At 35.5% G+C, this 24016-nt stretch overlaps 14 protein-coding genes across 14 annotated transcripts; 11 read left to right on the top strand and 3 right to left on the bottom strand. All coding sequences in view use genetic code 12, as the record gives it.

The window, feature by feature from the left end:
- Window positions 1-538: 538 nt before the first annotated feature.
- On the bottom strand, window positions 539-1660 carry CAALFM_C104490WA (uncharacterized protein; the record flags this gene model as incomplete). The annotated part of the gene is made up of 1 exon (XM_707138.2): window positions 539-1660. One exon carries the CDS (start codon window positions 1658-1660, stop codon window positions 539-541), a length of 1122 nt encoding a protein of 373 aa, XP_712231.2.
- Window positions 1661-2626: 966 nt separating this feature from the next.
- Window positions 2627-6820, top strand: TUS1 (Rho family guanine nucleotide exchange factor; the record flags this gene model as incomplete). Its single annotated transcript, XM_707137.2, has 1 exon — window positions 2627-6820. The coding sequence occupies one exon, from the start codon at window positions 2627-2629 to the stop codon at window positions 6818-6820; it is 4194 nt and encodes a 1397-aa protein (XP_712230.2).
- Window positions 6821-7846: 1026 nt separating this feature from the next.
- On the top strand, window positions 7847-8368 carry CAALFM_C104470CA (uncharacterized protein; the record flags this gene model as incomplete). Its single annotated transcript, XM_707135.2, has 1 exon — window positions 7847-8368. One exon carries the CDS (start codon window positions 7847-7849, stop codon window positions 8366-8368), a length of 522 nt encoding a protein of 173 aa, XP_712228.1.
- Window positions 8369-8980: 612 nt separating this feature from the next.
- On the top strand, window positions 8981-9790 carry CAALFM_C104460CA (uncharacterized protein; the record flags this gene model as incomplete). The annotated part of the gene is made up of 1 exon (XM_707133.1): window positions 8981-9790. The coding sequence occupies one exon, from the start codon at window positions 8981-8983 to the stop codon at window positions 9788-9790; it is 810 nt and encodes a 269-aa protein (XP_712226.1).
- Window positions 9791-10211: 421 nt separating this feature from the next.
- Window positions 10212-11044, top strand: FMA1 (Fma1p; the record flags this gene model as incomplete). Its single annotated transcript, XM_019475097.1, has 2 exons — window positions 10212-10248; window positions 10320-11044. The coding sequence occupies 2 exons, from the start codon at window positions 10212-10214 to the stop codon at window positions 11042-11044; spliced, it is 762 nt and encodes a 253-aa protein (XP_019330642.1).
- Window positions 11045-11271: 227 nt separating this feature from the next.
- CAALFM_C104430CA (sepiapterin reductase family protein) lies at window positions 11272-12098 on the top strand (the record flags this gene model as incomplete). The annotated part of the gene is made up of 2 exons (XM_019475096.1): window positions 11272-11308; window positions 11374-12098. The coding sequence occupies 2 exons, from the start codon at window positions 11272-11274 to the stop codon at window positions 12096-12098; spliced, it is 762 nt and encodes a 253-aa protein (XP_019330641.1).
- On the bottom strand, window positions 11366-11734 carry CAALFM_C104440WA (uncharacterized protein; the record flags this gene model as incomplete). Its single annotated transcript, XM_705310.1, has 1 exon — window positions 11366-11734. The coding sequence occupies one exon, from the start codon at window positions 11732-11734 to the stop codon at window positions 11366-11368; it is 369 nt and encodes a 122-aa protein (XP_710402.1).
- A 332-nt stretch (window positions 12099-12430) lies between the features above and the next one.
- Window positions 12431-13270, top strand: URA6 (bifunctional uridylate/adenylate kinase; the record flags this gene model as incomplete). Its single annotated transcript, XM_705311.1, has 1 exon — window positions 12431-13270. The coding sequence occupies one exon, from the start codon at window positions 12431-12433 to the stop codon at window positions 13268-13270; it is 840 nt and encodes a 279-aa protein (XP_710403.1).
- A 192-nt stretch (window positions 13271-13462) lies between these two features.
- Window positions 13463-13996, top strand: ESS1 (peptidylprolyl isomerase; the record flags this gene model as incomplete). Its single annotated transcript, XM_705312.1, has 1 exon — window positions 13463-13996. The coding sequence occupies one exon, from the start codon at window positions 13463-13465 to the stop codon at window positions 13994-13996; it is 534 nt and encodes a 177-aa protein (XP_710404.1).
- A 210-nt stretch (window positions 13997-14206) lies between these two features.
- On the top strand, window positions 14207-17426 carry APE2 (metallo-aminopeptidase; the record flags this gene model as incomplete). Its single annotated transcript, XM_019475095.1, has 2 exons — window positions 14207-14376; window positions 14822-17426. The coding sequence occupies 2 exons, from the start codon at window positions 14207-14209 to the stop codon at window positions 17424-17426; spliced, it is 2775 nt and encodes a 924-aa protein (XP_019330640.1).
- Window positions 17427-17739: 313 nt separating this feature from the next.
- On the top strand, window positions 17740-19965 carry NOP4 (mRNA-binding ribosome biosynthesis protein; the record flags this gene model as incomplete). Its single annotated transcript, XM_705314.2, has 1 exon — window positions 17740-19965. The coding sequence occupies one exon, from the start codon at window positions 17740-17742 to the stop codon at window positions 19963-19965; it is 2226 nt and encodes a 741-aa protein (XP_710406.2).
- Window positions 19966-20458: 493 nt separating this feature from the next.
- On the bottom strand, window positions 20459-21403 carry SIT4 (type 2A-related serine/threonine-protein phosphatase; the record flags this gene model as incomplete). The annotated part of the gene is made up of 1 exon (XM_705316.2): window positions 20459-21403. One exon carries the CDS (start codon window positions 21401-21403, stop codon window positions 20459-20461), a length of 945 nt encoding a protein of 314 aa, XP_710408.1.
- Window positions 21404-21974: 571 nt separating this feature from the next.
- On the top strand, window positions 21975-22577 carry CAALFM_C104370CA (mitochondrial 37S ribosomal protein bS18m; the record flags this gene model as incomplete). Its single annotated transcript, XM_705317.1, has 1 exon — window positions 21975-22577. One exon carries the CDS (start codon window positions 21975-21977, stop codon window positions 22575-22577), a length of 603 nt encoding a protein of 200 aa, XP_710409.1.
- A 432-nt stretch (window positions 22578-23009) lies between these two features.
- On the top strand, window positions 23010-23261 carry CAALFM_C104360CA (uncharacterized protein; the record flags this gene model as incomplete). Its single annotated transcript, XM_019475094.1, has 1 exon — window positions 23010-23261. The coding sequence occupies one exon, from the start codon at window positions 23010-23012 to the stop codon at window positions 23259-23261; it is 252 nt and encodes an 83-aa protein (XP_019330639.1).
- Window positions 23262-24016: the final 755 nt, after the last annotated feature.

Genomic DNA, 24016 nt, shown 5'->3' with positions numbered 1-24016 from the left:
TCCTTTCAATCCTTTTTTTTCTTTTGTTCGACGGGGCCGACATCGAAATAGAGCACAAAACTCCGAGGCATAACTAAGAAAATAAATTAGAAAAATATAATACCGACAAAACTACTCAATTAGGCAAGTCTGGTAACTTTTCCATCCAACAATCAAAAAGAGAAAATTTTGTGCATGTCAATTATCCTGGGGTCAAACGGAATGACGTTCGTTGAAGAGTAGTAGTAGTCGCCAACAAAAAATCGTGTTGTGGTGAACTCAAGTTAATATTTTATTTTAAATTTATTTGAAAAGCCCAATAGATAGGTCTGTTATATTATTTATTCTGGCAAATTTTGCCACATTCTTTATCTTGCCTTTGGATTGGAAAATTAGTAGATCATAAAATTGATATTTAGACATAAAGACGATTCCATGACCACGCTGGTTAAATTAAGTTTTTGTGCTATTTTGTGATGGTGATTCATAGTCATATATGCATTGTCATTTAATATATACATTCGGACCTATACTTCCTACAAAAGCAACTGCTTACTATCTATTCTGATTTGAGCTTTTTAGTCTTGTCATCATTAGCATCCTGCTTTTTTCTTTTCCTAACCATACCTGATAAATCATTGACCACAGTTTTGGTTTCTTCCTTGTTTTGTTTCTTCTTCACCATGGTTTGAAGATTGTTAACGATAGCGGCACCTGCACTTTGTTCACTGCCTGATGCCTCCTCACCCAAGATCCCCTTGATTATATCCAATTGCTGCATTTTGATTTCTTCTGAAGGATCTTTCAATAAATCTTGATACTTTTCCTTCATCTCATCAATAATCTCTTGGTTTTCCTTTCTTTTAGAGTCATCATTTTCATTTTTGTTCCTTCTTTCAACAGACTCAATTGCCAATTTCATTTGTTCAGCAGCGTTCTTTCTCAGATTGGAATCGTCAGATTGGAATTCTAATGCCAATGCCAATTTGTAATGTGATTCAGATATTAAAGATGACGTATCTGAAAATAGTTCTAGTCTCAACTCTAAACATTTTCTCAAATCATCAGCAGCTTGATTAAAGTTTTCTGCCTCCAATGACACTTCTCCTAGGATATCGTAAGTTTCTGATAATTTTTTCAACACCACTATATAATCATTACTACTTTCGTCTGTGTCTTGTGTCAAATATGGTGGTTTCAAGTCCCCCTTATCCAAAGACTCGAGTTTCTCTTCAAACAAGGCTCTAGCCAAATCCAATAATTCCCAAGCAACCTCAAAATCACTTTTATTCGCATCCTCGTCGTTATTTTCATCTTCATTTGGTTCTTCGTTTTCCTCACCATCTTCTTCCTCCCCATCTCCGTCTGCATAGAATTGGAAAGTATCATCTGTTTTATCAGTTTCTGGTTTACTCTCTTCCTGTTTTGATTCACTGTTTTCAGTTTCTACCTCTGGTTCAGCAGGCTTTCCACCAAACACTTCTGATTTACTCACACCACTTTGAAAGACTGCTTTACCATATAAAAATAATAAATCTGCATCTTCATTACCTTGATGACTTTTGGAATACTCTTCGCATGCCTCTCCATACTTTTCAGATGCAAGATCAAAATCCTTCGATGAATAAGCCCTGGACCCTTCTGAAATTAGCTTGGCTACTTCTGTTGAATAATTAGACATTATTGATGCGGGTTTTATCAGTAAGGACTTGCTGGTTGATGAGTGGACTTTCTTTTTCTTTCATTTGTTTTTTTTTTTGGTTACTTCACGTCTTAACTTCTTGGTGTAACTTAAATTCGACGCGATTGCGCGACCATCATTGTTAAATAATTGTAAATCAGATTTCAAAGCTCTTAACCTTAACTTAGAATGTATTAGTTAATGGTCACTTCCTAGCTTTTATATAGCAATTACCGTACTCATTTCAATATTTTTCTTGTCTTTTAAAACTGGTACTTTAAATTATAATACCAAACAGACTTTTTATCACCTAACAACCACTACTGTATTGGAGGCTATGAACCAGTTGTAATTCACGTGATCAAATTGATAAATATGCCACAGCCAAAAAAATAAAAAATAGATGATCTACAAATCAGCCTTATACTTGTAAGTTTGCTGGTTGGACCTGCAGGCTCAGTAAGAACTTGATTGTTGCATCATGCGTATACCAACTACATATAGTATGATCCGTTTTTGTTTTGCGATCCAGAGGTCATGAATTAGCCGAAAACAAAATAAAAACCGATGAACATTCAGCAACATATTGGTAACTTATGTAAGCTTGAATGTGGCAAGGTACACGACAACTTATAAGAACAACAAAAAACTACCGAACTCCCAATTCTATTGTTGTACCTACAATTGCAATATTCTTTTTGTTTTTGTTTTTTTTTTTTTTTGATATTCTAACAGAAAGAAACTAAGACCATTCGTACTTACTAGTGACAGTTCAATTGAAGAATATTACTGTATTGAATTTGCTAATTTTCAACATTTTCCCTCCTAATTTGAAGAATAAATTTTGTGCATTTGAGGGTTTTACAGTCTCGTTTTCTTCGTATTTGTTATTATTTTAATATTTGCTATCATAACTATTGTATCAATACTGTATTATCAATCCCCTAAGAGAAATCATAAAAGCCAATGTCTCATCAGCCAAATAAAAAATCATTAAGACGAAAACCCCCACCAATAGATGACTCGACTCCTTTTAGTATTTATCAAAACCTAACATCTAATCCTGAACAATATTCAGACTTCCAAGTTTCATTGTCCAAATCACCACCTATTCAAGTAAATACATTTGTTCAATCTTCACCACCTAATTATATCCAGCTGCCTCCAAGTGCACCACCCCCTCCCATACCAGTCCAACGACCAGAATATACCCTGCAGGTGGGGTCATTTCCTGAAGCAGCATCGGCACCTGTGGATCAAACTAATTATAATGTTTCAATGAGCCTGGAGTTCCCCTTTGACGAGTCTTTCATATCAATGGGTGGCTCGCCAAAGCCGAAAGGTCCAAAGCAAATTTGGGAGTATGAGGACGATAGTATTATCTCACAACCTATAGAATACGTTCGGCATGCTTCAATAAATAGTACCGACTACAAGTCAAGACCAAGAGGATATCAACAAATGTCTACAACCTCCCAATCTGCACCTTTAGATAGTATACCGTATCCAATAGAGGATTTGCTGCCTATTCAGGCTAAACCTACTACTACTACAGCTCCTTATCCTACACAAAACTTTGAAGATTCAATTGACAACTATTATGAATCAGATTATGATTACACTTTTGAAGATGATTCTCCATCCCAGATGCAAAGTGTCGATAAATATGGGAATGGTGTTTCGCCTCGAATTGATGATGTTCCTGATTTGACTTCCAAACGAAGTCTGCTACAGCTGGCCCAAAGTGTTAATACTCTGTGGCAATCGCATTCTCAAACTAATCTGATTCAATCAGGTGCTAATCTGGTGGGTATTCAAGGACAGTTTCCAATGTCTGCTCCGCCTTTTTTGGAGTCCCCTCCGAGACCGAGTCTTCGACAATTAGCAACCAAGAATTCTCAAAACTTCCCTCCACCTAATACCCAAGCAATAGATTATGCACTGGATCTGTCATATAGTAGATCTCCATCTCCAACAAGAAGAACAATTGATAGGACAAAAACTGTTTCACTGGGCTTCACTTACGCCGAAAGCGAGTTTATAGAAGACTTTTCGGAAGGATATAACGAATTTGCTGTTCAACATGGACCAAGCTCAAGATGGAATTCTGTTAACTCCAACGCAACACACACACCAGAAAACTTGTTCTGGGATGATGGGTACCAGTTGCCGACCGAATCACCAGCTACTGAATACTTTGATTATTCAATGTTGCCTGAATTGCCAAGTGTCAAGCCTTTACCTAAATCACCATCATATTTACCTGAGGTGCTTGCACTGAAACAGCAACAAGAGCTACCCTCGTTGCCACTAGAACTACCTGATTTGCCATTTAGCTCAGCTTTTTTGCAGTCACAGCATTTTGAAATTTGCTCAAAGATTTGGTCACTTTCAGAACTTTTCAAGTGGTGCTTGAAGTTAAGAATATGGTTGAACAACCTGACCATCTCTAAAACAGAGTTGAAAAAGGCATTAGGTGGTTTATTAGCTTTCCATCGACGTGACGTGCCATTGGACGTGGTATCGAACAATGCGGCGGCAGCGTTTGAAACTTTTGTTCTGACTGGTGCAATCGAGGTAGTAGAAGATGTTGAAGCACAGGGAAGTGATAAAACTTTAATTGTTATGAATGAAAATGTGTATTTGAATGGAGTTTTGCCATTACTTACAGAATGCTATTCAAATTTTCAACATACTAAAGAGGTGGAACAGTCTAACATGACGTGTTATTCGACATGCTGCACCTTGAGTAAGTCGATGAATTTGGAGCGGAAAATGCGAAATACAAACATCAAGGATATTGTACTAGAGCATGACTGGACCAGTCATTGGCATTTGACTGTGGAAGATCTTAAAACTTTGAATCATGCTACTAGTAAGCAGCAGTCTCTCATATTTGATTTGATGAGATACGAACAAACATTCATTCAAAGAGCTGATTGCTTTGTGGAAGTTGTCGCGCCTGAGTTTATCAAAGCTGCAAAGAGCTACTTTGGTCAGAATAGTGAGAAATTAGCAAAATTCGAACAAGATGTTATAAGTGCGGGAAAACAAATAGTTGATATCCATCGGACAGTTTTATTTGAACCTTTATTGAAAATTTTAATTGCAGAGGGGAAATTCATTAAGAATTTGGTCGGTATAGGGCAAACTTATAGTGATTGGGCATTTGAAGTCAAGCCACATTTAATTAAGTACATGAGCTGCATGCCAATGATTGAAGAACTTCTAGGGATCGAAACAATAAAGGCGTTTATTGACAACCGTATTAGTACTTTGCCCAGGGTGAGGGATTTGAAAGTGAATGTCGGGATTTTGTTTATAAGTACTTTTAATTCAAGGTATATGCAGTTGCCATTGCAGTTGGAGGATATCTACAAGAAGTTTGACGTTAATGATCCCGAGCACATATCGATGCTTAAAGCAGCTAACGATATCAGGAAATTGGGGGTAAGAATAAATGATTCCAAAAAACTGGCCGATAATAATTATGCAATATCTGTGATCAAGGACCAGTTATTATGGAAAAGTGGAGTGACACAGATCAATTTGAACTTGAACTCGCCAAATCGAAAATTTGTTTGTCGTGGTGACTTGACGAGAAAAAGTGTTTTGTCAAAGCTTCAAACAGCAAATATCAATCATATTATACTACTTGATAACTATGTTCTAATTACGGATCGCGCAAGAAATAGACGTGGGGGGTTGGCTTATAAGATTTTGGAGGATCCAATTCCTGTTGAGTATTTGATTGTGGAGGAAAAAGTAGTTTCGACGAGTACATTGCTTTCTAACCAAAATTCTTTAGGTACAACTCAACTGGGCACAGCTGATGCTGAAAATGACGACAGTGATGCATTTCAGTTAAAGTTGAGGTATGCTGGTAGAACAAAGAGAGCTTATACTTTTTCATGTGGTACAGAAAGAGAAATTAGAGATTGGGTAAACTATTTTATTGCGGCAAAGTCTACCTTGTGCAAGCGTTTGGCTCATTCTAACCCTTATAGAGTTGTCCTGGTGTCAAATACTGTATTTGGTTACGAGAATAGTCATCGTGTTACCAAGCTTCAATTACTTGCTCGTTATGATCCTATTTATGATATTTGCCAAGACTCCGTGGAAAAAACTAAGAAATTGAATCTCTGGAGTGATTTGTACAACCCAAGGTTGTCTCGCAATCGTATTGTTTTTAGCAAATTGCAATGTATGTGCTGGTTTGAATATAAGGGATCCAAGTACAACCTTGTTGCTCTTGAAGCTGGGTTGTATATGTGCGAGTCTAAAGGTAGATGGAAGAAGATCATAGGTGGTGATAATTACGTTCAAATGCAAGTGGATTCGGAAATTGGTATTGTGGTGGTATTGACTGAGAAGCAATTGGGTTACTATCCTATACATCAGATTTTGAATGTCTACAACGAAACGAAACTGAACTTGACATGTATTCCTTTGTCAAAGGATACTGTATTGTTTTTTGAGATGGGTCGTCACAAGAATGTTAAAATGTTATTTTATGCCAAGAAGAAGACAAATGGTAGTATTCATTTCAAGGTTATGATTCCACAAATAGATAACGGAGGCATCTTTAGTAGGTTCAAGGACCATGCCAGATTTTATATAGAAGCTGAATGCTTTGGGATATCGATATTTAATTCATCCTTTGCTGTTCATACTGATAAAGGATTTGAGATTTTGACGTTGGATAAATTGATCCCTAGTTCAGTCCCTGAATTACCACCTCCTGTTGAAACTGAAAAAAAGAAGGCTGATCCTTATGCAACAAGGAAAAGTAAGCCTACATCCCTGGTGGAAACCATTAGAATGTTAATTAATGCCAAATATAAGCCAATGGGGATGTACAAATTGAACAATAATAAAGAATTCCTATTGGTTTACAAAGAATACGCCATATTTATAAACAAACATGGGAAACCTTCACGAGACTTTATTATCCATTTCAAGGCACACCATGTTTATTTTGAAAACAACTATTTATTTGTTGTCAATGATCAATTGATTGAAGTGTGGCATATAGGCGATCATCCCAAAAAGGCCCAAGTAATCATTGGGAAAGATATAAAACATTTAGGACAAAACGGGTTTTCCATGGCTAACCCGTTGGTGCCCGGATTGCAACTAGTATTTCGTTTGGTAGAGTAGACGAACTGATTACAATGATGGTTCAGTGGTTGAGACGTATAGGAAATATACATTATTGTTTTGAACTTATTTGTGTAGATTATTGTTTTGAACTTATTTGTGTAGATTATTGTTATTGTTGTGCTAAATTGAAGTGCATCGTCTCTCCTTATGACTGATAAAATCGTCAACTTGTAGCAACAATAATAGGAGGTATAGCCCCGTAAGTTTTGATCTGCAAAGGCGTCTTGCTCAGCCAATAAAATCTAAGCCTTCGAGGCACAAGAACCCTAAAACTTTTTCACGTAAACAACCACAATAATCTCTTCTGTATTCTGTTATTTCAACACTTCACTCTGAAATTCTTTTCATTCATATTTAAGGATCCATTTGGCAGTAACCTTATAATATGTACTTTCTAGAGGTATGATGTAACCGAAGACTGTATTGAATTATAACTCCTTTTCCAAGAATAGGAGGTAGCCAATCATCCTTGTGGTGCATATAAATAATATGCAGAACCAGCAATATTTTTCTAGGTTTCGGAGTTGTTTATGAGAGCACATGTTACACAAAACCTAATCGGTGTATGATAATGAAAAAAGAATATTTGATCGTTCCTATTGTTAGATTTCTTTCAGTCGGAACGAACAAACTATATAGATGTTCGGATCATTGCTTGATTCAAAAAAAGGTTAAAAATAACAATCGCTTAGTAAAATAACAACTATAATCGTAAAGAATTTCAGATTTGTAACAAATCCGAAAATAAAAAAGGTAAAACAAAAAAAAAGCAAAGCAAACGTTGATGTACATTAACTCAAGCCCACGATGCTGAGAAAAAAACAGCAAGGCATTTATTTTGCACAATGCTTTGTGGTCTTGTCAGATGAATTACAATGTAAGAACTTTCTAAGACCTTCACAAAATGATATGATATTTAAGAACAACACATTCTCTATATTTAATTTGATTTATTTGTCTTTACACTTGCTATTAAATTCATTTATGTTTAGAAATGCTCATTTCAAAATAGTTTGATTAAACATGAATATGAATGCCAAAAATATCCGTTGGGTAGAACCACCTGCCACAATTATAGATGAAACTATCATGAATTCCCTGGTTCCGGAGGCAGACTTTCCTGTAAAACCTATATTGAAACTACCGAGAAATACACCATTTCCATTTGCATCTGAAGACGACAACAAAGAACTGGAAGATCAAGAAGATCTCAACAAGACAAAGCAGATTTCAAATCTACTACGTAATCATTTTATTTGCATCATGAAAAGTATTTTTGGGTTAATAAAAATGTTAATTAATAATCAAATAATAACAGGGTTTACGAACTTTCTTATATCCGCTATTGCATTTATATCCATTACAGCGCTCAGGATTATTGCAGCTGTGGGTAGATTCTTAATAGATTTTGATTTTTCATTGTTTTTTGAAAGCTGTCTGTTTCTACTAGAAGAGCATGAGTTATATTTCACCACTGATCTAAGCCACCAACATCCAAATCGCAAATCCAACAAAAGGCGTGTCACTACAACAGCCGGCACATAAAGTAAAGGTGTCATGATTTGGATTGTATGATTTGAGCTAGCTGAATGCCGACTTTGTATACAGAGAGCATTGCTACATAGAGATATATGTTTAGTGTGCATAATACACAGTTATCTATAGTATTTGCGGATTTCACAGTTTTTCCGGTTTCAACGAGACTTAAGAATCGTTCATTGAATATTGTTTGCCAAATTGAATACATAAGCTTTTGTTGATGATATAATAAGGAATTTGGGGTTATCAAAGCATCAGCACGTCTTTGATAGCTCTCTCAAAACCTACCACTTTGAGCTAGGGAAGTGATAATTGAATAAGAACAAAAAAAAAATAGTGTTTATCCAGAATTATCATCAGCCTCGGTCACCACAGAACAATGAAAAGTGGAGATATTCTAGCAACGGAAAAAAAATAGAGGAAATGTATTTACCCCATACTAATCAACAAACCTAGATATGGGAAAGCGAAAAATTAAAAAGATAAATGCATAAATAAGTTATCAATTTCATGTTGTTTCAACATTGTTCTTTTTTTTTCTCTTTAATTTTATCTTTTATTTTCATTCTTTTTTTTAATTCTACTACTACATTCAAGCTCTAATTATATATTATCAAAATGGTCGACTTCAATGTTAATGGGAAAATTGCTGTTGTAACTGGTGGTACTCGTGGTTTGGGTTTATACTGTGCTGAGGCTTTGTTATTGAACGGTGCCTCCACTGTGGTCATTACATCAAGAAAAGCAAAAGCTTGTGAAGAAGCTCAAAAGTATTTGGAAAAACTTGCCAAAGACAACAACAAGAATTGTAAAATTATTTCATATCCTGCAGATATTGCTGTTGAAGAAGAATGTGAAAAATTCTACGCCGAAATAGCCAAACAAGTCGACAAAGTTGACATTTTGGTCGCCAACGCTGGTGCTAGTTGGGGTGCTCCGTTAGAAGACCATCCAGTTTCAGCAGTCAAAAAAGTCCTCAACTTGAATGTTGTTGCCGTCTACCACACCATCAAGTTATTTACTCCTTTATTGGAAAAAGCTGGTACCAAAGAAGATCCTTCTAGATTGATCCTTATGTCCTCTGTCATTAGTTATTCGACTAACGATATGGTCGGTGTATACGGTTATTTGTCTTCCAAGGCTGCAGTATCTCATTTGGGAAGAAACTTGTCTGTTCAATTTGCCCCAAGACATATCAATGTTAATTCAATTGCCCCAGGTTTTTTCCCATCGAAAATGGCCAATGGTTTGATCGAAGCTGCTGGTGAAGCTTTGACTTCAACCAACCCAAGAGGAAGATTGGGTGAGAAGGAAGACATTCAATCTTTGTTAATCTTCTTGTGTTCCAAACAGTCCAATTATGTAAATGGTATCATTGTTCCTCTTGATGGAGGAGCACACAATAACCAACCAGCTGCTCATTTTTAGATGTATGTATTTTATAGGAAAATTGAATAACTTGTTATTACTATGGCCTGTTTTCTAAAGCCAAGTTGTTTCTTCTTATATTTTTTTTTTCTAAACACCGTTTGTTGAAGATGGCTTTATCCGTATACTATTGGGCGTCGATTTTCGCACAAAAGCTTTTATCCACGGAATATTTGCGATAATATAGTACAAAAGTGTGTTCTAGTCTTGTAAATGTCCAATATTTTTAGTACAACGATGGAAACCCGTATAGCGCAGACACAGTTTGGATAGATTTACGTAGGTGATGAGGAGTTAAATTGAATATTCTTGTATAATTTCAAGAGCTGTGACTACTATTTAAATTTTTTCCACTTCACTTTCTTTCTCTTCTTTGACATTCAAGTTAGTCTTTCTGTATTTGAATAATACTACATTTATCATGTCTCACGTCTCAATTGTAACTGGTGCTTCTAGAGGTACGTTTTAATGAACAAAATCTATGATGTTGAGACTTCCAATTTGAACTTTAGTACTAACTCAAATAAAGGCATTGGTAAGGCTATCGCCGAAATTCTTTTAAAAACTCCATCTTCAAAAGTTGTGATTGTTGCTAGATCTCAAGCTCCATTGGAATCTTTCCAAAAGCAACACGGCTCGGACAGAGTAGCATTTGTTGCTGGTGATATTACAGATCCAGCAACATCTAACATTGCTGTTGAAACTGCCATCTCCAAATTTGGTCAATTAAATGCTGTCATTGCTAATGCTGGTGTGTTGGATCCAATAGGCCCGATTGAAAACACCTCTGTTGACCAATGGAAACAATTGTATGACATTAATGTATTCTCAGTTGTTGAATTAATCAAACACAGTTTGCCACATTTGAAGAAAACCAACGGTAAAGTCATTGGTGTTTCATCAATTGCAGCCTTTACAGCTTTCAATGGTTGGTATGCTTATGGTTCTTCCAAGGCTGCATTGAACCATTTGATGTACTCTTTGGCTTCTGAAGAAAAAGAAATTCAAGCCATCGCTGTTGCTCCAGGTGTCGTTGACACTGAAATGCAAAATGACATTAGAGAAAAATTTGGCAAAAATATGAAGGAAGAAGCTCTCCAACAATTTGTTGACTTACACAAGAATGAAAAGTTGGTCTCTCCAGAAGAACCAGGTACAGTTTACGCTAACTTGGCCTTGAAGGGTTGGTCAGAAGATTTGAACGGGAAATACTTAGATTTTGATGATGCCCTCCTTAAAGACTATCAATTGTAAAGAATGTCTATGTAGCTGGCTCTGATGTCACCACTCTTCATTTACTGCTTGTAGAACTATAGGCATCTTATTTGTTGTTTTGCATTCTGTTAGATATGTATTCAAGCAACTCGTTACTCGAGAAAATATATTGTGTAAAACTCAACTTTGATCTCCACTCTTTTTTTTCTCCGTGGATAATAATAATTCGTTTACCAAACTAGTTCTTCCACTTTATTCAATCAGCAATGTCTCATGTATCTATAATCACTGGTGCCTCAAGAGGTATGTTGTGTCAATCAAATATTCCTGAAATATAATAGTGATCTGAGTTACTAACACCTATTCAGGTATTGGCAAAGCAATTGCAGAAGTGCTTTTGAAAGACCCTAATACAAAAGTCGTTGTTGTGGCAAGGACACAAGCACCATTGGAAGCTCTTACAAACAAATATGGTTCAGATAGAGTTGACTTTGTTGTTGGTGACATCACTGACTCGTCAACTTCGGAAAAAGCAGTTAAGCTGGCTATTTCAAAATTTGGACAATTAAACTCAATTATTGCAAACGCAGGTGTTTTGGAACCCGTTGGTCCTATCGAATCCACTTCTGTTGATGATTGGAAAAGGTTATATGATATCAATTTGTTTGCTGTTGTTGAATTGATAAAGCACAGTTTGCCACATTTGAAAAAAACCAATGGTAAGGTCATTGCTGTTTCCTCTGGAGCAGCCACAAAAGCTTACAGTGGATGGTACGCATATGGTTCCTCTAAAGCTGCTTTGAATCATTTGATTTTATCCTTAGCTAGTGATGAGAAAGATGTTCAAGCTATTTCAATTGCTCCAGGTGTAGTGGACACTGAAATGCAGACGGATATTAGAGAGAAATTCGGAAAGAATATGACCCCAGAAGGTTTGCAAAGGTTTGTCGACTTACATGAAAATAAGCAGTTGGCCTCTCCTGAGGAGCCGGGAACTGTATATGCCAAATTGGCTTTGCAAGAATGGTCAGAGGACTTGAATGGTAAATTTTTAAGATACAATGACGAGATCCTCAAGGCCTATCAATTATAAGAATGTGGTTTCGAACATTAGACTTTAAGAGTTGAATTAAAAACTCTAGATCTTTTTTATAGAAAAATAAAATGTATTTGATTTATTTGCAGAACTGCGGTGTAGTATCAGGTTCAAGCTATTTGTTGGTGTTTACTCTTTTTTTGCGCAAATCAAATCAGTTTTTGATGGTTAGTTCTTTTTTGTTAAATATTTGAAACTTATTGACACTAAAATTTAACAGTGACGATAAATCACGAAAAAAAAATCTTTCTGAAATTTCAATTGTTCAGTACTTGCATTACATCATTAACAAACTAGCAACGTTTAGCAGACGTCTCTTTTTTTAAGCAATGTTTTCGAGACAAGTTTTAGCAGGTAAACAAATTGTTAGCACTTTTGCTAAACAAAAAGCCGTATCACAATGTATCAAAAGATTCAATTCAAGCAAAACCAATTCAACCCCTCCACCTAAATACTCCAAAGGTAAGCTTCTTGCCGTGTTGGGAACTTTGGCTATTGGTTCTACCATTGCTGCCTCTTTCTATAACAAGGAGACACCTAAATCTGCATTTGAACCCAATGAATCTGGTGATAAACCAGAGTTTGCTGAAGGCAAAGTTTCAGTCATTTTTGTGTTGGGTGGACCAGGATCTGGAAAGGGTACCCAATCCGATAAATTAGTCAAGGAAAAAGGATTTGTTCATTTGTCTGCTGGGGATTTGTTAAGAGCCGAACAGAATAGGCCAGGCTCCAAGTATGGTGAGCTTATCGCTAAATACATCAGAGAAGGTGAAATTGTTCCTCAAGAAGTCACTGTTGCTTTATTGAAACAAGCAATCAAAGAAAATTATGAACAGGGTAAAACAAAGTTCTTGGTTGATGGTTTCCCTAGAAAGATGGATCAAGCATTGACTTTTGAAAATACCATCGCCAAATCTGCATTTACATTATTCTTCGAATGTCCCGAACAAGTGATGTTAGAAAGGTTGTTAGAAAGAGGTAAAACAAGTGGAAGAGCTGACGATAACATTGAAAGTATCAAAAAGAGATTTAGAACATTCATCGATACCTCCATGCCAGTTGTTGATTACTTTGACAAACAAGGGAAAGTTGTTAAGGTTAGATGTGATCAACCAATAGATGTTGTTGCTAACCAAGTCAAAGACGCGTTGAAGACAAGAGGTATTTAGACACACAAGCATTAGTCACTTGAATAGATATACAGTTGAGATTCGTCTTGCAATAGATATTAAGGTAGTGTACATTTACCAAAACTTCTCTCTTTTTCTATATTCTTCATCAACACAAGATTTTCGTTGTTGCCTTTTGTTGTATTATTTGTCATCAGTTTAGCTTGATTCTTTTTGCAGTAGTATATCATCATGGCATCGACATCAACAGGCTTACCACCTAATTGGACGATTAGAGTATCCAGATCCCATAACAAAGAGTATTTCTTAAACCAATCTACCAATGAGTCGTCTTGGGACCCACCTTATGGCACTGACAAAGAAGTATTGAATGCATACATTGCGAAGTTTAAAAACAATGGTTACAAGCCACTTGTGAATGAGGATGGCCAGGTTAGAGTTTCTCATTTGTTGATCAAGAACAATCAATCAAGAAAACCCAAGTCTTGGAAGTCCCCAGATGGTATAAGTAGAACTAGAGACGAATCTATACAGATATTGAAGAAACATTTGGAAAGAATATTGAGTGGTGAGGTTAAACTAAGTGAATTGGCAAATACCGAAAGTGATTGCAGCTCACATGACAGAGGTGGTGATTTAGGGTTTTTTAGCAAAGGACAAATGCAACCACCATTCGAAGAAGCCGCATTCAATTTGCATGTTGGAGAAGTCAGTAACATAATTGAAACCAATAGTGGTGTCCATATCCTCCAAAGAACAGGATAAATCAAGATATTGGAGTTTGATGAAAAATGAAAATAAATAGAGACAAGTTGTATAGATTTGGTAACCAAAAAAGCGATGGCTCACAAAAGTCGAAAACTGTAGAGAGAACATCTTACCAGGTACACGGCGATTAAAACTCTAATCGTCGATATTTATATAATCGGAACGTTTCCCGTCATTGGTTTTGTATATTTGGATCCATCTGGTCCAATGGCTTCAAATAATACTTCACAAAGAAGTGGATTTTCCTCTTTTTTTTGCCGTTTGAAAACCTACTTTTGTAACCACTTTCTTTGTTTGTTTGTTCTTTCTTTCTTTCCGCTTTCTTTCCGTCGCCTTTGCTTACTTTGCCATTTATGTGAGAAAAGTAATTTGTGGTTGTAGAAAGCCTAACACTTTTTGAGTAAAAGGCAAATTATATAGTGAAAAAAAAAGCTAAGATTGTTGCGTGATGCCCAATACTTGTAGACACACTTCTGTTGGCAGAAAAGAGAAAAAGAATTGAATTGAAAAGCTTTACCTTTTTTAGCTATTGGGTTTACACTATAGTGAGATATTTTGTATCATGTTTTCTACTGCTCGGAAAGGCGTTATTTCAAGTACGGGTAAGTATAGACCCAAACTATACCACGGCATCACTATTTTGAACATTAACAAATCTTTTTTTTCGAAAATTGCGCTCACACACGACATGGTAGGCAAAACCCCAAATTCCGTGAACAAAAATACAAATAGACACATTTTCCCTTTCCATAAAATATCCAACTCAGGTTTTTCTTCAGGTGGACAAAAACTAAGCTATTCAAAAATGTGCCATCATTCCAGATCTTCAGACAACTCTGCTTCTGTTGTCAAGCAAGAAAGAGAAGTTTTACCAACAAACGTCAAGCCATTGCATTATGATTTAACCATTGAACCAATCTTTGACAATTTCACTTTCAAAGGGGAAGAAACCATTGACTTTCAAGTCAACGAGAAAACCAATTTCATCACCTTAAACTCTTTGGAAATTGAAGTTCAAGAAGCCAAAATTGATGGTAAATCTGTCACTGACATCAGTTTCGACGCTGGCAAACAAACAGTTACTTTCAAATTTGATGATGACTTAAGTACCGGCTCAATTGCTAAATTGTACATTAAATTTACTGGTGAATTGAACGACAAGATGGCTGGTTTTTACAGAGCCTCTTACCAAGAAGATGGCAAGACCAAATACATGGCAACCACCCAAATGGAACCTACCGATTGTCGTAGAGCATTTCCTTCTTATGATGAACCTGCAGCAAAATCTAAATTCACCATCTCATTGATTGCTGATAAAGAATTGGTTTGCTTATCCAACTCATCAGAAAAGGAAACTGTTTCTCTTGATGGTAACAAGAAGAAGGTCACTTTCCAAACCACTCCATTGATGTCTACATACCTTGTAGCATTTATTGTTGGTGACTTGAGATACATCTCGAATGACAACTACAGAGTTCCAATTCGTGTTTACTCAACTCCTGGAACTGAACATTTAGGTGAATACTCTGCTAACATTGCTGCCCAGACTTTGAAATTCTTCGATCAACAATTCGGTATTGATTACCCATACGATAAATTGGATATGGTTGCCGTACCAAGTTTCAGTGCAGGTGCAATGGAAAATTGTGGGCTTGTTACATTCAGAACCGTCGACTTGTTGATTGATGCTGATAACGCCAATGTGAACACCAAGCAAAGAGTCACAGAAGTTGTGATGCACGAATTGGCCCATCAATGGTTCGGTGACTTGGTTACTATGGAATTCTGGGATGGTTTGTGGTTGAATGAAGGGTTTGCAACCTGGATGTCCTGGTACGCTTGTAACTCCTTGTACCCAGACTGGAAAGTTTGGGAATCATATGTCTCCGATTCCTTGCAACATGCTTTGACATTGGATGCCTTGAGAGCTTCTCACCCAATTGAGGTTCCTGTTAAAAGAGCTGATGAAATTAACCAAATTTTCGATGCCATTTCTTACTCAAAAGGTTCCTCATTGTTAAGAATGATTTCCAAATGGTTAGGTGAAGATGTGTTTGTCAAAGGTGTATCTAACTATTTGAAAAAACACAAGTGGGGTAATACCAAAACATCTGATTTATGGGAAGCTTTGAGTGAAGCTTCCGGTGAAGATGTCGTTAAGGTTATGGATATCTGGACTAAGAACATTGGGTTCCCAATTGTCAAAGTAGAAGAAATTGGCAACGGTGAAATCAAAGTAACTCAAAATCGTTTCTTGGCTACCGGTGATGTCAAGGAAAGCGAAGATAAAACCTTGTACCCAGTATTTTTGGGATTGAAAACAAGTGAAGGTGTTGATGAATCTCTGGTGTTAGAAACAAGATCCAAGACAATTAAACTCCCAACTTCTGATGATTTTTTCAAAATCAACGGTGACCAAAGTGGTATCTACAGAACTGCATATGAGCCAGCCCGTTGGACCAAATTGGGTAAAGCTGGTGTTGAAGGTAAACTTTCAGTTGAAGATCGTGTTGGTTTAGTCGCTGATGCTGGATCCTTGGCTTCTTCTGGATTTATCAAAACATCTAGTTTGTTGGACTTGGTGAAATCTTGGTCCAAGGAAAGCAACTACGTTGTCTGGAATGAAATTTTGACCAGAATTGGATCAATTAAAGCTGCACTTATGTTTGAAGATGAAGCAACCAAAAAAGCTTTGGAAATTTTCACTAGAGATTTAATTAGTGAAAAATTGAAAGAAACTGGTTGGGAATTCAGTGCTGACGACTCTTTTGCTGACCAACAATTGAAATCTTCATTGTTTGCTTCTGCTGCAAATGCTGAAGACCCAGAAGCTGTTGCTTTCGCTAAAGAAGCTTTTGCTAAATTCATTGCTGGTGACAAAAAGGCTATTCATCCAAACTTGAGAGCTTCAATTTTCAATACTAACGCTAAATATGGTGACGAAAAAACGTTTGACGAATTGTACAACATCTACAGAAACCCACTGTCAGTTGAAGAAAAAATTGCTGCTTTGAGATCATTTGGTAGATTTACTAAACCAGAGATTTTGGACAAAGTTACAGGTTTGTTATTGCAAACCGATATTGTCAAACAACAAGATATTTATATCCCAATGCAAGGATTGAGAGCCCACAAATTGGGTGTTGAAAAATTGTGGACTTGGTTATCTGAAAACTGGGACCAAATTTACATTTTGTTACCACCTGGATTATCAATGTTAGGATCTGTAGTCACTTTAGGTACTTCTGGTTTCACTAAGGAAGAACAGAAGAAAAAAGTTGAAGAATTCTTTGCACAAAAAGACAATAAAGGTTATGACCAAAGTTTGGCTCAATCATTGGACATCATTACTGCTAAGAGTAAATGGACTGATCGTGACGCCAAATCAATCTATGAATGGCTTGAAGCAAACGAATACACTAAATAATAAAATCAATAAATTGTTTATGTTTAAATCAATATATGCTTATAATTTGTTATGATTCTTCTTTTAAAAATAAGAAATCTGTAGATATTGGTACGTTCATCTATAAGTACACTTCATGGGAAGCTCTGGTTTAACTTGGATATTTGGGGTGGAAAAGGCTAGTTACATATGGTAGCATATACATATTTTTTCAGTGTCAAGAAAAAGAAAGATGAGGTATTTTGTAGTGAAAGAGAAAAAAGTTAGAAAATTTTGAGATGATCTTCTCTAATTTATTTATTTAATTTATCCTACAACTTAAACAAATACTATCATGTCAGAAGAAGACGTTAATAAAAGCAATGTGATGGTGGAATCAGTAGATTTGAAACAAGAATCTGTGAAGAATCAAGATGATGGTTTAGATCGTAAGACATTATTTGTTCGTTCAATACCGTTTGAAGCTACATCGGAAGAATTATCTGAATTTTTTTCACAATTTGTGCCAGTTAAACATGCTGTCATAGTTACTGATAACGAAAGAAAAAGTAGAGGTTTTGGATTTGTTTCATTCACTTTAGATGATGATTGTTTAACAGCATTAGTTGAGAGTAGAAAGACAAAATTCAAAGACCGTCTTTTAAGAGTTGATGTTGCCAAAAGAAGGGATAGAAAACCACAAGAAGGTAATGAACGACAAGAAAAGAGTCACGTGGAGCCAATTGAGAAAAGAAGAGCAAGATTGATTATCCGTAATTTACCTTGGTCTTGTAAAAAACCCGATGAGTTGAAAAAAATCTTTAGTAAATATGGTGCTGTTTTTGATGCATATATTCCTAAGAAAAAAGGTGGACAAATGTGTGGGTTTGCCTTTGTTATTATGAAGAAAAACTCAGCTGCTGAAAAGGCAGTCGAAGGTTGTCAAGGATTAAAGATTGATGGTAGAGAAGTTGCAGTGGATTTTGCTGTTGAAAAATCGAAATGGGAGCAAATGAAAGATGAAGAAGTAGAGGAAGAAGAAGACAATGAGAGCAGTGAGGAAGAAGAAGAAGCAGATTCCACAAACAAAGATGAGAATGATGAAGAAGAAGAAGATAAGGATGATGAATCAGATAATGATGATGCTAGTTCAGAATTCGATGAATTGAATGAAGTGAATTCTGACAAAGAATTAGACAGCTTTGACGAGGAAATGGAAGAACCAGAGAAAAAGGAGGAGTCACTGCATCCTAAAAAGAAAAGTAACAGACAAGAACCATTCTCCATTTTTGTGCGTAACATTCCATACGATGCTGATACCGAATCTTTGAAAGAACATTTCAGCACATTTGGAACTGTCAAATATGCTTTACCAGTTGTCGACAAAGAAACCGGATTGGCCAAAGGTTCTGCGTTTGTGGCATTTGCTAAAGAAGACGCTTATTTGGACTGTCTTGACAATGCTCCAACTGTTGCATCTACTTCTATGTTGATTGCAGACGATGTGTCTCCATCATATGTATACCAAGGTAGAATTTTGTCGATTGCTTCAGCTGTTGATAGAGATTCGGCTAGTAAATTGGCTGATAGAAACTCATTAAAGAGAAAAGAAGCTTTGGGTAAAGCACCAGGTGAAAAAGATAAAAGAAACTTGTTTTTATTAAACGAAGGTAGAATCACAGAAAATTCAAAACTTGCTCAATATATCTCAAAAACTGATTTAGAATTGAGAGAAAAATCATACAAATTGAGAACCCAACAATTGAAGAAAAATCCTACTTTACATTTATCGTTGACGAGATTGGCAATAAGAAACTTGCCTAGAGCCATGAATGCAAAGGCATTGAAAGCCTTGGGGAGAAAAGCTGTTGTCCAATTTGCCACTGAGGTGAAGGAAGGCAAGAGACAACCACTTTCAAAAGAAGAGGTGAATAGATCTGTTAAGTTCAAACATTCAATTTACGGAGCTGATGCCGAGGAAGAGATTGCCAAATCAAAGAATTCAAAACATAAAGGTGTTGTTAAACAAGCCAAAGTTATTATGGAAGTCAAGGGATCAGGTGAAATAGGTCGTAGTAGAGGTTATGGTTTTATAGAATTTAGAGATCATAAAGCTGCTTTGATGGGATTGAGATGGTTAAACGCTCATGAGGTGTCCATACCAGAAATTTTAGAAGGATTGACAGACGAAGAAAAGAAACTCGCTGAGTTAGAGGGTTTAAACAAAAGAAGACTAATTGTTGAATTTGCCATTGAAAATGCTCAAGTTGTCAAGAGAAGAAGGGAAAAGGAAATGATTGCTCGTAATCAGAATAAAGATAACAGCAAAAAGAGAAAAAGAGATGATAACGAAGAAGAAGACAATGGTGATGCGGAGTCTACCTCAAAGGGTAAGAAATTTGGATCATCTGATAAGAAACAAAAGAAAGCTAGAAAAGGTTCTCAGAAGAAAGGTAACATGAATAAAGGAGCACCAAAATCAGAAGAGCTGCAAAAAGAACCTACGAACAAATCTGGTCTCTCAGAAAACGTGAAAAAGATCATTGGTTTGAAAAGAAAGAGAAGAAAGTCAAAGAAGTAAGGTGAAAATAAAACAAATATGTATATCTATATTGGTAAATAATTTGTACTAAAAATGTGATATAGAACTATGGTACAAAACTCATTAATAATAATAATAATAATAATAAAAATTAAAGCTTGGGCCAGATCATTTACATTAATACCCAAAAGAGACCATTAAGCATCTCATTAATAGTATTTGTATCGTTTAGAACCAAATGGATTAATAAAATAGTGACAAAAATAAAAGCAAAAACATTTGGGGAAATAAATAAAGACAGTAACAACATTAAGATATTGACATTAAAGGTAAAACCAAAAAAAAGGACAAAAAATCATTTCTTACCATTTCTTCGAAGTTTTTTTTCCATTTCAATTTCATTCTTTTTTGGCTGGTTTGTATGTGTAAGTCCATCTCTTGATCTATATTATATAATGTATGGATAAAGCATTTAGCATCATTAAGGGATTTGAAAAAAAAAGATATAAATATAAAAATCATTCATCATTCGTTACAAAAAATAATCACTTCTTTGTTGTTTGTTGGCATTGTTCTTGACTGATAAGTCACCATCTTGAACGGCACTGAATATCTTGAAATTAGGTTCTAAATCTTCATCGACTTGCATAACACTGGCAACATTCCCACATCTATAACAGTAATTTGGAGCAGACCATACTGTGACAACATCTTTTTCCTTAAAATGGTAACGAAACCCTTCCATTACCAACTGATGTGCTCTGGCAATTAATTGCAAATTGTTGATGTGATTGAATTCTCGCGACACTTTTGAGCCGAACAACCATCCAGCCCCTCTAGGCGATACTGCCCAAGTGTCAATGTTATCTGGGTCTGACCACACCAAGTCACAGAAACCACCTTCGTGAGGAACTTCTTGAGCTCTAGACAACACTCTAATCTGGTCCAACATTCTGATTTCTGGAGATAACCCACCATGTACACATAAAATTTTGCCATCTATTATTGCTGCTAAAGTTAAGAAATCAAAAACTTGACAACAATATTTCCAAACAGTGGTTGAGCCGTATTTTGTTAAACATTCTTCATAAAACCCATATACTTGTGTGATTTGTCTCGATTCGTGATTTCCTCTTACCAAAGTAATTCTGTGAGGATATTTTACTTTTAAAACCATTAATAAAGTGAATGTTTCCAAGGAAAAATAACCACGATCGACATAGTCTCCCAAGAAAATAAAGTTGGTTTGATTGTCATCTGAAGGTAAACCTCCTGCAGTTCTGAATAATTCCAATAAATCGTGGAATTGTCCATGTATGTCACCACAAACCGTCACAGGGGACTGTACAGGTTGAATATTGGATTCTTCCATTAGTAATTCTTTGACCAATTCACATAACTGTTTCATATCAGATTCTGATAATGAAATGCAATTTTTTATCTGTTCCAACCACTGATCTGGACCTCTTTCTCCCATGATTTGCTGTATTTATGTATTCTGTCAAATTTATAGTAACTGAAGTATATGAATAATTGTAATAAAGTGTAAAAACTCTACTAAACTCAAGAATAGGTTCACTGTTTTTTTTTTGCTCTGTTTGCCACGGCAGTAATAACACTATTGGTGAATATGAAAGGTTGTAGAAAAAAAAAAACTTTGTCTTGCTTTGTGCCGAAACTTCTAATATAGTTTCTCTTAAAACCTACTGGAATATATTTTAAAGGCAGTTCGTTGTAAAATTTGAACTTGGATTCAAACTAACGTTAATTAATAATCCTTCAACAAAAGACTCAAAAAAAAAAATTCTTTTCGATGTTCGATATAAGTTGAAATGAAATCGTTCAATCACACACACACACACTCTCTCTCTCTCTTTCACAGAGTAGTAGAAGGAAAAAAAAATCAATACATTGTCATAGGTTGTAGTAATTTCCCACGACTTTTTTTAAGTTGAACTCTTTTTCTTTTTGGTGCAATATCAAAAAAAAAAAAATTATAGAAAAATTTTTAGTATTGAATAATTTCATCAACAGAAGTCAACTAAACAATGCTTTCATCATTGAGATTATCAAGCATAAGAGCTGTTAATAGTGGGTCAATACGATTTGTTAGTTCAACTGTTCCAAAATTAAATGCAAAATTGTCTGTGGGTGACTCGAATGATACATCAAGCAAAACAAACATTGATGATATGAAGAGTAAAACTTCATGGAACGAATCATATGCTTCAGGGTCATCAATACAAGTGAATTTGAATGAAAATTTAAACAAAATAACCGAAAATATATCCTCATCTGATCCACCAATTTACGTGTCGCCTAACTTGCATAGACATTTCACAATGGGTGATACATATAACCCCTTTGATTTCAGTATGAACAGATTTGATATGGAAAAGAAAATGAAATCCACCAAGAAGTTATCAGATCCATTTGAAAAGTCAGGAATCGATCCAAAGAATTTGTATTTGATGCCAGAGATATTATCCAAGTTTTTAACCTCGACTGGTCAAATATTGCCTCGTCAAGTAACAGGTTGTAATGCCAAGAATCAAAAGAGACTATCCATGGCTATAGAATATGCAAGAAGCTTGGGATTGTTATCCTCACAACATAGACATGCTAGATACATGCCAACAAGAAATTTGTAGTAAAGACCAACAAAACAAAGTATCAAGATAACACAGATAGGCATGCCTAGTTTTAAGCTGTCTTTTTGTTTTACTTTTTCGCATATTAATGTTGTTTAATTGATACAAATATAGTTTGTAAATAGAAAATATTATATAATAATCAATTGGAAAATGGATTCAAAACCCAGAGTTATTAATGCAAAGTTTCACCCAAGTAAAACTACCACTATTACTTGGGGGTCACTCGTTTTAACCAATAGAATTGAAATGTTTTTATGTGCAGGTGTGGGCTGAATTATTTTTTTCTAACGTTCCAGAAAAAAAATTTAAACAGTGAGTGTGAGTTTCCAACTCCAGTCACCAATTTTTGTTCTCCTCATAATCACCACTTCTTCTTTTCTTTTATATTATCCTTAAACAATTAACTATTTATAAATCAATTATCCAATTATGTTGTCACAAATCACTAGATCATCTGTTAGAGGTATCAGATTATTCTCTACCTCCAGAATTGCTTTAACTGAAGGTGCCATTCCTCAATCCAAAGATGCCTTCTCCGAAAAGGAAAGAGCTCAAGAAAATGTTTACATCAAGAAACACGAAGCTGCTCAATTGAAGAAATTGAAAGAAAAATTACAACAACAAGAAGAAACCATTAATAAATTGGAAAAAGAATTGGATGATCACAAGAACAGTAAATAAATGTGAGGGATGGCATTGCAGTTTGCCAACTCCCATGAACCATTGCTTATTTTTTTGTGGAAAGAACAACTTCAAACTAGTAAGTTCAGTGTTTTATTGAATGGGAGTTGTATTTATTAAGTATTTGAGTAGTTTTGCATGTTTATCTGGTTATTATATTTTTTGTCTTTTCATTATTCAATATAAGTACATATTCCATTTTCTATGAGAGTAATCATAGCGAAATTTCTGTAGAGTAAGATACGTTGTGGTGGTAGTATATGTATTTACGGCTAATACACATTGGAGAAAGACCACTTTTTGGGTCCTATTGTTTATCCACTTATTTCGAGAGATTGTTCCATACTACTTGCCACAATGTTTAGATTCTCTGAATCCGAGAAACGGACAATGGCTAGCCCTGTGATTAATGTCAAAACAATCTGAACTATAAGAAAGACATCAATATAGACATGTCTTGCTTAATCAAACACTGGAATAATAGTTGATGATTTATAGTTATGATTAGAGAATAACACGGTGTATTGTTGGGGCATTTGGGAAAGCCATAGTTGCGAAACAAAAGACAAAGAAAAGGGGGTGATATAAGAATAATTAATAATTAGAAGACCAAACACGTCCCTGTAACAACGTGTGAAAGCTGAAATAAACTTCAAATCACCCAAAAACTCCTCAACAACAACAACTTGGAGGAATAGAATTAGAATTTATATAAGAAAAACTCATTACCTTGTAAGCAATTGCTCCACAATTTA

Source organism: Candida albicans, chromosome 1, assembly GCF_000182965.3.
Source record: "Candida albicans SC5314 chromosome 1, complete sequence".
In the NCBI taxonomy this organism is placed as follows: Eukaryota; Fungi; Ascomycota; class Pichiomycetes; order Serinales; family Debaryomycetaceae; genus Candida; species Candida albicans.
This window is presented reverse-complemented; position numbering and strand designations above follow the sequence as displayed.